General features: G+C 45.5%; 1 protein-coding gene across 2 annotated transcripts in view; it reads right to left on the bottom strand.

Annotated features, from left to right (window-relative positions):
• LOC144690952 (extracellular serine/threonine protein kinase FAM20C-like) overlaps window positions 1-14,437 on the bottom strand; it is a 99,185-nt gene that overhangs the window by 17,257 nt on the left and 67,491 nt on the right. For both annotated transcript variants that reach the window (XM_078558881.1, XM_078558882.1), the window contains exon 4: window positions 40-132. In XM_078558881.1, the coding sequence (XP_078415007.1) occupies window positions 40-132 (93 nt within the window). The remainder of the gene's footprint in view (window positions 1-39; window positions 133-14,437) is intronic.

The following is a 14,437-nucleotide window of genomic DNA, read 5'->3' as shown; positions in this document are numbered from 1 at the left end:
AGCAGTGATAAATATCCTTTCTTTTACCAGCGATCTTACCTGTCTAGGTGGAAAGCAGCAATCTCTGAGTTGTGTCGCTCGTAATCAGAGAAATAGAAGAAATCTGGAGGTGTCTCCTGCTCTCTGGTTTGCCTGGAAAAGAACACGAGGTTTAAGGTTGTTTTCATTCACAGGATGGACATGACTGGCAAGGCCAACATTTAATACCTAATTTCTCTCTGGAAGGTGGTGGTGAGCCATCTTCTTGAATACGATCAAACGGTTCAAAATGCCATTTCACAGTTAAGAGTCAACATTGCTGTGGGTCTGGAGTCACCTGTAGGCCAGACCAGGTAAGGATGGCAGATTTCCTTCCCTAAAGGACATTAGTGAACCGGATGGGCTTTTACTACAATCTGGTAGTTTCACAGTCACCATCAATAATTTCCAGATGTATTTAATGATTGGATTTAAATTCCCAAGGTGGGATTTGAACTCATGTCTTTGGATTATTAGTCCAGTCTTTTGCATCACTGCACCAGTAACATAACCACTGTGACATTGTACCCTAGATAAAATTACCCATTATCCAACCAAGCTCATTGTAGCTAAACCCCTGCCCATCACCCTCACTGCAGTCCCATCTCTTAATAGTTTGAGGGAACACCCTATTCTCAAAGCAGAGTGCACATTCTCTGCCCTTACAACCCTCCTTCCTTGTACTATTATTCATTTACCTCCTCCTTCATTAACAATGCTTTCCCCATTTCTCTCACAATCACTTTCCCTTTCAGTGCCCCCGCTTTGCTAACAGTTGCCGCTCCCCACTTGCTCCCATCATTCCACAGTTTAGGCCCCAACCACACCGGGCTCTTTCCACAGCTAGCGGCCGGGATCATTCCCTCTGGATAGCGTAGACAGAAGATCCCATTCTGGAGATCTCACAGCTCCAGCACAGAGGCAGCAATGAGGATCATTCCTAGAATGATGTGGCACAGATGGAAGCCATTCAGCCCATTTGTACCCTTGCTGATTCTTTGAGAGAGCTATCTGATTAATCCCACTTCCCTTCTCTTTCCAAGTGGAAATTTCCCCCCTTTATCTATTTATCCAATTGCTTTTTGAAAGTACCTGTTGAATCTGCTTGCACCACCACTTTCAGACAGCACACCAGATCACAACAACTAGCTGTGAAAGGAATACCTCCTCTGGTTCCTTTGCCCATTATGTTAAATCTGTGTCTCCACTGGCTACTGATCCTCCTGCCAATGGAGGGTGTGTGGAGGACCAGGCCCCTGGCGCATTGGCCACTGCACTTAATATAACGGGACAGAGAAGGGCGTCACTGGGGAGTGGTCCGGAGGGACTGATTGGCTTTGGCAGGTACTGGCTCCCTGGCCTTACAGTGTCAGTGGGAAATCTGATGGTCGGGTTCTACCAGGGTTCTCAGTATTGAATTGATCCTTGGTGTGAGAATTTTAAATTCTGAAGCAGCTACAAACATCAAAAACAAATGCAATTAGCATCAAGAAGCTGTGCCATATCCAATAGAACATGGCTTCAGGAATGGTCAATCAGAAAGACTTGCACTTCAATGGTGCCTTTCATGGTCTCAGGTTGTCCCAAAGAATTTTACAGCCAATGGAGTATGATTGAAATGGAGTAAACTTTGTAATGTAGCATTTGTTTATACAATTTACAATTATACAATTTATGTACAGCAAGCCCCCATAGACACCAAAGTGATAATGGCCAGATCGTCTGTTTAGGTGACGTTTACTGAGGGATAAATATTGACCACGACACGAGGGAGAACTCCCCTGCTCTTCTTTGAATAGTGCTGTGGGGTCTTTTACAACCACCTGAGAGGGCAGATGGAGTGTCGTTTTAACACTTCATCAGAAAGTTGGTGCCTCTGGCAGTGCAGCACTCCCTAAGTACCGCACTGGGAGTGATGGTCCAGAGCCAATCGATTTGTCCTCTACAGGAATAAGGAAGAGTTGAGCTTGTTAATGTTGGCAGCTTTCATGTGTCAGGGAAGCAAACCAAACAGAATTTAACTGTTACAACTCACAAAGGAAAAAAGAACTTGCATTTCCATAGTGCCTTTCATGACCTCAGGATGTCCCGAAGCACTTTACACCCAGTGAATTACATTATGAAGAGTAGACACTATTATAAGGTAGGAAACAAAGCAGACTTTTTTCACACAGCAAGCTCCCAAAACGGCAATGTGACAATTGCTAGATAATCTGTTTTTTTATGTTGATTGTGGGTAAATATGGACCAGGATAATTGAGTAGAACTCCTCCACTCTTCTTCAAAATGGTGGCAATGGGATTGTTTACATCCACCTGAGAGGGAGGGCGTGGCTTCTGTTGAACGTCTATTCTGAAAGAATGGCACTGCCAACAATGCAGCACTCCCTCAGTACTGCGCTGGAGTGTTGGCTGAGGTTTGGTGCTCAAGTCGCTGCAGTGGGGTGTGCTCCCAGGTCAACTCAGACTTTAAAACTGAGCCACAGTTGGCACCAGACCAGCGGGCTGGGGATAGAACACAGGAGGCCATAGGGCTGTTGAGCAGCCTGGCCACCCCAGTAACCCAGAAGGAAAAACAGTTCTGCCCAGTGATTTTATTTCCCATTTTTTACTGGTGTTCCATTTTAAGGTATACAAGACCAGTATTCTGATTTCCCAGTTTTTAGTGTTTTCTCGTTCTGGAAATTGATAGCGACTGTCTCACATGTTTGGAAATGAGGTCTCTCAGCATAGGATGGGAAGCCGGAGAATGAGAACAGGCCTGCGCTGCGAGGCAGAGTCGCACAGTCTCAAATTACAGAGAGGAGGAGAAAATCCTTCTCCCAGCTGAGAAAATGAGATCCATCATCATTGAATATTATTCTGAATATTCATATCCTTGCCATCAGTATTCAAACCAGCCAAGTTCCCTCCTGTACTGTAATAGTGGGCCAAATGTCAAATTCACAACAGGAGCATCAGTAATTGCAAATCATCATGGCTGAAATAATTGCTCCTTTAATTCTGGGTTTACTCCAATCTTAATTTAATGAATGTGACCCAAGAAATGTCGGTGAGAAAATCATAGGTTTCTGTCAGATTAATTGAATTGAGCCTTTTCCTGCAGAATCCAAATATATAATTTCTTAACGAACAAAACACATGAGTCTCCTTGCTAGATTTCGACAAGCACCGACTGTGAAAGCCTTCAGACATCATGTGGTGTGAAGCTTCCCCTTACAGAGGAGGAGTGCTTAAGTTGACAGCCCAGGCTAAACACTATTAACAGGGCAGGGGTCTGATTGCCTGTGTGAGTGAAGTGGTCTCAGAGACAGTGTGCAGGAATGGGGGTGAGCTCAGAGATACAGCCTTTGCCGGCATCCCATAACCAGGCCAGGCTTCCTTATCCCTTTGTAGACCCCAAAGATGTGCCCGATGGGATAGTAGAGGCCAATTCCCATTCTGTAACTGCATGGATGAGAAAGGAAGGAAGAATTTGCATTTATATAATGCCTTTCACAACCTACAGGATATCCCAAAGTGCTTTACAGCCAATTTTGAATGTTTTTGAGGTCTTGTAATGTAAGAAATGCAGCAGCCAATTTGATTATAGCAAGCCCCCACAAACAGCGACGGCAGATGTAGTATAAGGTGGTGTGTGTAAAGTTATGCACTTCAGTAGGAAAAACAGAATGGCAGGGTATTATTTAAATGGTGATAGATTGGGAAATGTTGATGTACAAAGGGACCTGGGTGTCCTTGTACACCAATCACTGAAAGCAAGCAAGCAGGTGCAGCAAGCAGTTAAGAAGGCAAATGGTATGTTGACTTTCATTGTGAGAGGACTTGAGTACAGCAGCAAGGATGTCTTACTACAGCTTTAGAGGGCCTTGGTGAGACCACACTGGAGTGTTGTGTGAATTTTGGTCTCCTTACCCAAGGAAGGATATACTTGCCATAGAGGGAGTGCAGCGAAGGTTCACCAGACTGATTCCTGGGTTGGCAGGATTGTCACATGAGGAGAGATTGGGTCGACTGGGCCTGTATTCACTGGGGTTTAGAAGAATGAGAGGGGACCTCATTGAAATGTATAAAATTCTGACAGGGATGGACAGACTGGATGCAGAGATGACATTTCTTCTGGCTGGGGGAGGCTAGAACAAGGAGTCACAGTCTCAGGGCATGGAGTAGGCCATTTAGGACTGAGATGAGGAGAAATTTCTTCACGCAGAGGGTGGTGAACTTATGGAATTCTCTACCACAGAACGCTGTGGTAGCCAAGTCACTGAATATAGTTAAGAAGAAAGTAGATAGATTTCTAGACACTAAAGGAGTAAAGGGGTATGGGGAGAGAGCGGAAGTACAGCATTACAATAGAGGATCAGCCATAATCATATTGAATGGCGGAGCAGGCTTGAAGGGCCGAATGGCCTACTCCTGCTCCTAGTTTCTGTGATAATGACCAGATAATCTGTTTCTGTTATGCTAATTTGGGATAAATATTGGACACTGGAGGGGGGAATCCATCCTGCTCATCTTCAAATAGTGGCCCATTATTCATATTTATAAAATCATCAGGGACATTAAAAATTTGTGATAATTTCTAAAAGGAAATTTTGAACACTTTTGTTTATTAATTATGAATCATTGGATGTGGATGAGGGTGGGATTAACTGGTTGACTGGTCATCGAGAATCACCAATTGGATAATGAAGATTCTGATCATTGGCCATGGGGAAGACAGGGCACCATGAGGATTGACATTTCGGGCAACCAATGGTAGGAGTGTAGGGGTGGGGCAGTTGGAAGTGGGAAGTCATGTGATGTCAGCTCCAGGAATACGTCCAACCAGAGTTGGCAACTCTAAGGGCAGAAATTTTCGCTCGGTGGGCGTGCGCCCAACCCGCTTGAGTGTGAAATTACACACGTTGACGCCGTCCAAGCGGGCCAACCTCAACACGCAGTCACGCGATAGATAATTAAAAGGCCTGTTAAGGCCATTAAGTAATCAATTAATGTAAATTTTTGCCTTACGGTTGGCGGGCAAGCGAAAAGACCCAGCGGTCTTTGCATTTTTTTGGAAACCTCATCCACGGGCGGGATGAGGTTTCCAAAAGCAAATAAAAATAAAATAAAAACTTTAATTTTTCATTAATAACATATCCCTGCTCATGTGACAGAGTCACATATGGGGGGACATGTTTTATTATATTTTTAATTTCTTTATATTTTTATATCTCTTCATCTCCCTGAGGCAGCGTCTGTGCCTCAGGGGCAGCGTTCACTCGCGCGCATGATCCAAGTTCGCGCTTGGCCTGCTCGCCTTCCTCCGACCCCTGCACAGGCAGCGCTTGGCGCTGCCACTCGTGTTTCACACTGGGTGGGCCTTAACTGGCTCGCCAGCGTGAAATGATGGTCCGGTGCCGATCGCGGGCAGTGGTCGGCTTCCTGACCGCCCCACCCCCGCTGACCACCCTCGCCAAGAGCAAAATTCTGCCCTAAGGAAAAGGGAGAGGGAGTCACAATAAGTCTTTTTTGTAGCTACTACAGGATTCTGAAATACCTTTTGGTTACATTTGGATAGGATTCATGAGTTTCACTTATTTCTGATGCTGGACATTAATTGGGAAACTTAAACGTGTTGTCTTTTAAGATGTGGTCAGTGGGAAATGATGGTCACAACTTCATGTTAATTATTTTTCCCCAGCACTACACAATAGTTTCCAAGCCATTGTCCCACTGTGGGAAGATTTACCATGTTTGAAGATTTACTGTAGACAATTGAGTTGTGTCAGCTGTGGCTCAGTGGTAAGTGCTCTGTCTCTGAGTCAGACGCTCCTGATGCCAGTAATGGGGGAGTGCTGCACTGTTGGAGGTGCTATCTTTCAGATAAGACATTAAACCAAGGTGCTCTCTGTCCTCTCTGGTGAATGTGAAAGATCTCACAATGGCATTTTGAAGAAGAGCAGGGCAGATTGCCCTGGGATTCTGGCCAATGTTTATCCCTCAACCAACATCGATAAAAATCAGGTATTTTATCTCATTGCCGTTTGTGGAAACTTGCTGTGTGAAAACTGATTGCAGGGCTTCCTATGGTGCGATGTTTCGAACATCCATCATTGGTTTTGGGATGTCCTGAGGTTGTGGCTGAAGCAACCTGCAACTTTAGAAAGCTGCAATTTTGGATTTGTCTGTCGAAGTGTTTTACAATGTGACACTGAGCCAAGGAGGGACTTTGCTGACTGAGCTGATCTCAACCAAGTTGGAATTGGGGTCACTGTAATTCGACTTGGTTTCTCAACTGCAGTCTGCCATCAGGAGAGAGAGAGAGAGAGAGAGAGAGAAGTTTGAAGATGCCACTTCCCACAAGGTGGTGGTGTTGAGGCAGAGCATAGTGGCCCCAGTGGAGAAGGCAGTTCTGCCGAAGGGCCATGGAGGCTCGAAACGTTGACTGATTTCTTCTCCGCCGATGCTGCCAGACTTGCTGAGTTTTTCCAGGTAATTCTGTTTTTGTTTTGAGAAGGTTTGCTGCCTGGTTCTTTGATAATAGGCTGGTGTAGCTCTGTACTCTAGGGGGTCCTGTGCTCAGTTACTGTGTGCGTGTGTGTGTGAGTGAGTGAATCTCGCCTGTTTGCAGTTACTGTGGGGTGAATTTTACACCCCCTCATCACCCCCCCACCCCGCCTGCTGGTGTATTTGAAGGTGAGGAAATACATATAACAAAGTGTGTGGCTAGCCAACTGTCCTCCTGCCCACTCCTGACCTGTCCCCCATATTACGGAGGGAGGGTAAGGTGTCAGCCAGTTCCCCTGCCCTTAGGCCTATTGAGGCCATTAAGTAGCACATTAATGGGCACAGGAGGACCTCATTCCACGTGCAGCTGGGAAAGACAGAAAGAAGGTGGCCAGCCCCTAGCTGTGCACGGGTAAAAGCAGCAAGGAAATTGGACGGGGTATCTGCTTTGCGGGTTGGGGGGGTCCCCTGTGTCCATCAGGGTAGCTCCTCCCCCCCACACCCCAAGATAGTAACCCCCCAACTTTGTGTCTGCATAATGGCCTCTAAAACCCTCCCCCTCTCCCTCCCCACCCCCTGCCCCCACCAACTTCGCTGGGGTCTCCGATCCCTCCCTGACCAAAATGCCCAGATTTATTCAAAATCCTGTATCTTTCACAATATATATTAATGATTTAGATGAGGGAACTAAATGTAATATCTCCAAATTTGCAGATGATGCAAAGCTGGGTGGGAGGGTGAGCTGTGAGGAGGATGGAGAGATGCTTCAGTGTGATTTGGACAAGCTGAGTGAGTGGGCAAATGCATGGCAGATGCAGTATAATGTGGATAAATGTGAGGTTATCCACTTTGGTAGCAAAAACAGGAAGGCAGATTATTATCTGAATGGCTATAAATTGAGAGAAGGGAATGTGCAACGAGACCTGGGTGTCCTCGTACACCAGTCGCTGAAGGTAAGCATGCAGGTGCAGAAGGCGGTAAAGAAGGCAAATGGTATGTGGCCTTCATAGCGAGAGGATTCAAGTATAGGAGCAGGGATGTCCTGCTGCAATTATACAGGGCCTTAGTGAGACCACACCTGGAATATTGGGTGCAGTTTTGATCTTATCTGAGGAAGGATGTTCTTGCTATAGAGGGAGTGCAGTGAAGGTTTACCAGACTGATTCCTGGGATGGCAGGACTGACATGTGAGGGGAGATTGAGCAGGTTAGGATTATATTTGCTGGAGCTCATAAGAATGAGGGGGGTCTCATAGAAACCTATAAAATTCTAACAGGACTAGACAAGGTAGATGCAGGAAGGATGTTCCCGATGGTGGGGGAGTCCAGAACCAGGGGTCATAGTCTGAGGATACGGGGTAGACCATTTAGGACCGAGATGAGGAGAAATTTCTTCACCCAGAGAGTGGTGAGCCTATGGAATTTGCCACCACAGAAAGTAGTTGAGGCCAAAACATTGTATGTTTTCAAGAAGGAGTTAGATATAGCTTTTGGGGCAAAAGGGATCAAAGGATATGGGGAGAAAAAGGGAGCAGGCTATTGACTTGGATGATCAGCCATGATCATAATGAATGGCGCAGCAGGCTCGAAGGGCCGAATGGCCTACTCCTGCTCCTAGTTTCTATGTTTCTATCCATGGCTTTCCTACCTGGGAGCTGCTTGCAGTCCCAGCAACAACCACTACTTGCTTCTGGTGCTGCTGGGACTGCAGAGCTGCCGGCCAGTCAGATTGGCCAGCCACTCTTGAGGATGGAACTTCCTGCCCTTGAGGGGCAGAAGTCCCACTCTTCCCCCATTAAGGCCGCCCCAGCCTATTATCACTGTGGGTCAGCCAGATTTACGGTTGGCATGGTGCCGACTGACTTTTCAACCAGCGGGGGAGGGGGGTGAATGGCAAAGAATGCGTCCCCATTAAACTCCTCCCCGTGTAAAGGATGTGAAGACATTGGAGAGAGTGCAGAAAGGATTCACGAGAATGGTTCCAGGATGAGGAACTTCAGTATGAAGACAGATTGGAGAAGTTAGGACTCTTCCTTTGAGAAAAGAAGGTAGGAGGGAGATTTGATAGGGGTATTCAAAATCAGGAGGTGTCTGGACAGAGTGGATAAGGAAAAACTGTTCCCACTCATGAAAGGATTGAGAATAAGGGGACACGAATTTAAAATAATTGGCAAAAGAAGCAAAGGTGACACGAGGAAAAGCTTTCTCTCAGCAAGTGGTTAAGGTCTGAAATGCACTGCCTGAGAGTGTCGTGGAGGCAGGTTCAATCGAAGCATTACAAAGGGAATTAGACTGTTATCTGAAAAGGAAGAATGCAGGGTTATGGGGAGAGTGGAACTAAGTGAATTGCTCACTGGGAGAGCCGGTGCAGGCACGATGGGCCGAATGGCCTCCTTCTGCACTGTAACAATTCTGTGTAGTTATGGTGCCTATGTGTGTGTTTGCATATGTGTGGATGAATTTTCCCTGTATGTAGTTACAGTGTCTACAGCTGGAATTTTCCAGTCCCATTGATGTGAATAGAGATTTCAATGGCTCGTCGGCCCCACTACAGGGGAACCTGCCATGGGGGAGGCCTGAAAAATTCTGGCCTATATGTCTGTGTGTATGTACATGTGAATCTTATTGTGACTCTGTGTGTATGTCTTTGTGTGATGTACCTTGTAATTACAGGGTCTGTGTGTGTGTGTGAGATGCATCTTGTAGTTATGGTGTGTGTGAGAGATGTAGCTTGTAATTACGGTCGGGGGAGGCGGAGGGGTGGGGGTTGTGTGTGTCTGTGTGATGTATTTTGTTGTTACGGGGGGTGTGTGTGTGTGTGTGTATGTGAATTTTGCCTGTGTGCAGCTTGCTCTACGTTGCTGAGTGCACCCTGATGAATGGGGCTGTGAAATTGACACATGCTACAGCATCATTTCCTGTGACATCGCCTCCTTCACATGAATGAACAGGCCTGAAATTCAGGAAAAATAACCGGACTGTAAGAACTCACTGAACTCATAGGCAGCTTCCGAGCTGCAGGCAGCTGGACAAAAGCCCACCAAAGAAAAGTTTACAACCTAACGTTAATATATTAATAAATAAAATCAAACATTCTGATGAACATAACAGTGCAATTCTGTAAACATCAAATACGCAGTATGATTTATTCTCCTATAAATCTTAGCTTTTACATAGCGCAAGTAAATCAGAGGTTTGTTAAACATGAAATAAAATGAAAGGGTAAGGATGAGTCTGGGGATTAAATAGTTGGTTCGTCATTTGTGGCAGGCTTTCATTTTAAAAAGAATGACCCGCCTGAATAATTAAAGTTGAGCTGTTTTTCCAGCTGGCAGCTGATAATATTGGAAGAGTCTGTTCTGTGCTGTGATGGTGGAAACAGGCTCCAGTCATACTTGTGGTTACAATGTCCAACCAGAGTTATTTCCCAACCGAGCAGAACACAAAGTGCTGTCTCTGTCTACGTCACTGAATTTCCAACATGTTCGGCTGTGCTCCTTGCTTTATTTAAAGCTCTGCTGCACAGATTTAGCTCAAGCCTCTCCACTGTCAATCTAAAGAGTGCAGGGGTTCAAGCCCACACAAAGTTCAAGCTGTTGGCTGAGGGATAAATGCTGACCTGGACACTGGGGAGATACTTTCCCCCACTCTTCTTCGAAATAGCACCACGGGATCTTTTACGTCCACCTGAAAAGGCAGACTCGGTTTAACATCTCATCTGCAAGATGGCACCTCTCACAGTACAGCACTCCCTCAGTACTGCACCTGTGTCAGTCCACATAGCCCAAATAGGCCAGTGCCTCGCAGACTGTATTGTGGGACTCACTAATCAATCCCAAAAGAGACCAGTTGACTTGTACTAGGAAGTTGTTTGATGAAAACGAGAAGCTATTAAAAGCTGCATTTTCCAACTGCAAGCTTAAACATTAAATAAACATATCTGTAACTGGGGCCAGAGTATTTAGCTCAGCGGGCGGGTGCACACCAGACCTGACCGAGTGTGAAATGACGCGCGGTGATGTCGGCCGAGCGCGCCGATGTCAAGGCGCAGTCGCCGGAGCCGGCAGCCCATCCGCCGACAATTAAAAGGCCTTTTAAGCCCATCGAGCTATCAATTGTTGTTAATTTTTCACTGCCCGTTCGACCTAACGGTTGGCGGGCAGGTGAAAAGGCCAAGCGGCCTTTGCATTCTTTTGGAAACCTCATCCCCAGCCGGGGTGAGGTTTCCAGGAGCAAAAAGAAATAGAACAAAAGCTTAATTTTTTAATTAAAAACGTGTCACAGAGTCACATGAGGGAACATGTTACATTACATTTTTCTGCCCTTTATTATTTTTTTTGAATATCTCGCCATCTCTCTGAGGCAGCTCTGTGCCAGCTTCCCGACCGTTACCACCCATCTTGCACACCAAGGGCAAAATTCTGCCCTGTGACTCAGAGACCATCAGCTTATCTTAAACCTGTTCTGGCTCAAATTTATCTGCAGTCAACCATGTGAGTAAGTAACAATTTACTGGCTGTGAAAGCTTTGGGCTCTGTCCTTCCGAATGACCAAATTCGGAACAACCCCCTTCCACTTGGTTCCAACAGCCTTTAATCCAGTTCCCCAAACTGGTAGCCTCCATTTCAGTGACGTAAGGTGATTTTAGTTGTGGTGACCAGCTGATGCTGGGGTTGAAATGCTGGCGGAGGACTTAAGAAGAGCGTACGATTGGAATGCCTGCTGAATTTACATTGAACAGCTGGTGAAAAGTCACCCGGCTGAAACATGGTGGGCAAATTTAACTCTCAAAAATGAATGAGTTTGGGTGGGTGTTAAAATGTCAAAAAATCTGACATCTGAATCCAACCCACCTCGAACCCACCCGCTCTGTTTTTAATGGAGGCAGGATGAGGGTGGAAGATGAATCCATTCCCATGAGGCAGCTTCCTCATTTAAATATTTTAGTGAGTCTGTGTGCCTCCGATTTTATCCCTCTTCTGAGGTTTAATGCTGATCAGCCTTGGGAGACCCAGCAGCTAAGAGGGGGTGAGGACCACTGCACAGAAGAGGTAGCTGTCTGCAGCTCTGCTTGCAGGCCAGGAGGAGCAGGGTGCTTCCCTCCTCCTCTCTCCAAGGTTACCTGATTCCCTGCCCACCCCACCTCCAATCAGACGCACCCTCCACCCCCCACCGCCGCCATGATCATCCAACTCCCATGCCATCTCTGTCCCCGATCTCTCTCCAACACTCTGCAATCACACCCCAAACCACTCTACGTACCCTCTCTCCAACCTGTCAAGTCTTCTGTTTTTAAATTACATTGTAGAGACTCCTCCTTGATTTGTGACTTCCTGCTAGCCAAACAGGAGATAAGAATATGAGCACAAGAATTAGGAGCAGGAGTAGGCCATTTGGCCCCTTGAGCCTGCTCCCCCATTCGATAAGATTACGGCTGATCTGAATGTGGTCTCAACTCCACGCCCCACAAATAGCCCTTGACTCCCCTGTCAATCAAAAACCTGTCTAATTCAGCCTTGAATATATTCAGTGACCCAGCTTCCACTGCTCTCTGGGGAAAATAATTCCACAGACAAAGGACCCTCTAAAAGAAAACATTTCTCCTCATCGCAGTCTTAAATGGGAGACCCCTAATTTTTAAACTGCGTCCTCTGCTTCTACACTCCCCATCAAGGGGAAACATCCTCTCAGCATCAACCCTGTCAAGTCCCCTCAGGATTCACCTCTCATTCTTCTAAACTCTAATGGGTAGAGACCCAACTTTACTTCTTTATCCCAGGAATCAACTGGGGGAACCTTCTCTTAACTGCTTCTAATAAAATTATATCTTTTTTTAAAGTAAGGAGACCAAAATTGTACACAGTACTCCAGATGCAGTCACACTAAGGCCCTGTACAGCTGTAGCAACACTTCCCTACTTTTATATTCAACTCCCCTTGCAATAAATGCCAACATTCCATTTGCCTTCCTAATCACTTGCTGTATCTTTGTTTTTATTCATTCACGGGATGTGGGCTTCGCTGGCTAGGCCAGCATTTATTGCCCATCCCTAGTTGCCCTTGAGAAGATGGTGGTGAGCTGCCTTCTTGAACCGCTGCAGTCCATGTGGGTACATGTAGGTACACCCACAGCGCTGTTAGGAAGGGGGTTTCAGGATTTTGACCCAGCGACAGTGAAGGAACGGCAATATATTTCCAAGTAAGGATGGTGAGTGACTTGGAGAGGAACCTCCAGGTGGTGGTGTTCCCATCTATCTGCTGCCTTTGTCCTTTTAGGCGGTAGTGGTCGTGGGTTTGGAAAGCGCAGTCTAAGGAGCCTTGGCGGGTCCTTGCAGTGCATCTGGTAGATTGTACACACTGCTGCTACCCCTGTGCATTCAGTGTTGTGAAGAAGCTAACTTTTTGTGATTCATGTACCAGGACACCCAGATCCCTCTGTACCAAAGAGTTCTACAGTCTCTCTCCATTTAAATAACATGCTGCTTTTCTATTGTTCCTGAACTGGTTCACATTTTCCCACATTATATTCCATCTGCCAAATTTTTGCCCACTCACTTAACCTATCTAAATTCCTTTGTAGACTCTTTGGTCCACTTGATAACTTAATTTACCACTATCTTTGTGTCATCAGCAAATTTAGCTACCATACATTTGGTCGCTTTATCCAAGTCATTGATGTGGATCATAAATAGTTGAAGCCCCAGTAGCACTGATCCCTGTGACGCTAGTTACAGCATGCCAACCCGAAAATGACCCATTTATTCCTATCCTCTGCCTCCTGTTAATTAGCCAATCCTCTATCCATGCTAAATGTTACCCCCTAACCATGAGCTCTTATTTTGTGAAGTAACCTTTGATGTGGCACCTTATCAAATGCCTTTTGGAAATCCAAGTGCACCACATCTACAGGTTCCCCTTTATCCACCTTGCTTGTTACTTCCTCAAAAAACTCTAATAAATTAGTCAAACATTACCAGATTTAAAATAGCCTGCTCCCTGGTTGACACAAGAACATACAGCTCTAAAAAAAACTGCCCCAAATACACTCTATGAACTCATCTTCCAGGCTACCTTTGCCGATCTGATTTGTCCAATCTATACGAAGACTAAAATCACTCATGATTATTACACTACCTTTCTTAAAGGCCCCATATTATTTCTTCCTGTATACTCTGTCCTAAAGAGTAACTATAGTTAGGGGGCTTATAAATTACTCATGCAAGTGATTTGCTATTTCTTATCTCTACCCAAACTGATTCTATATCTTTTTCTTCTGAACTAAGATCATCTCTCACTACTGTACTAATATCATCCTTAATTGACAGAGCTACCCCACCACTTTTTTCTAGCTTCCTGTCCTTCCAAAATGTTGAATACCCTTGAATATTTAGGTCCTAGCCTTGGTCACCTTGCAACCATGTCTCAGAAATGGCTATCAAGTCGTACATATTTATTTCTATTTGTGCTAATTTATCCATTTTGTTACAAATTCTGCATACATTCAGATATAGAGCCTTTCATTTTGTCTTCTTACCATTCTTGCAAACTCTGGCTTTATCTGCTGGTGTAATCTTACACCATCTCCGTTCCTGCCACACTCTGGTTATCAATACCCCTATTGCTATCTCACTATATTGCCATGGCGATTCTCTTTAATTTACCACATCTCCCCTCAGTGATCCCATCCCCACACTATTTAGTTTAAAGCCCCTTTTCACTGCTCTATATGACTCGACAGGACACTGGTCCCAGCACAGTTCAGGTAAAGACCAATCCAATGGTACAGCTCCCACTTTCTCCAGCACTGGTGCCAGTGCCCCATAAATCGAAACCCATTTCTCCCACACCAATCTTTGAGATACACATTCAACTCTCCAATCTTATTTACCCTATGCCAATTTGACTGTGGCTTAGGTCATCACCCAAAGAT

Source organism: Cetorhinus maximus, chromosome 15 (genome assembly GCF_964194155.1).
Source record: "Cetorhinus maximus chromosome 15, sCetMax3.hap1.1, whole genome shotgun sequence".
In the NCBI taxonomy this organism is placed as follows: Eukaryota; Metazoa; Chordata; class Chondrichthyes; order Lamniformes; family Cetorhinidae; genus Cetorhinus; species Cetorhinus maximus.
Note: the sequence above shows the minus strand (reverse complement) of the source record. Positions and strands in the feature narration are given on the sequence as shown.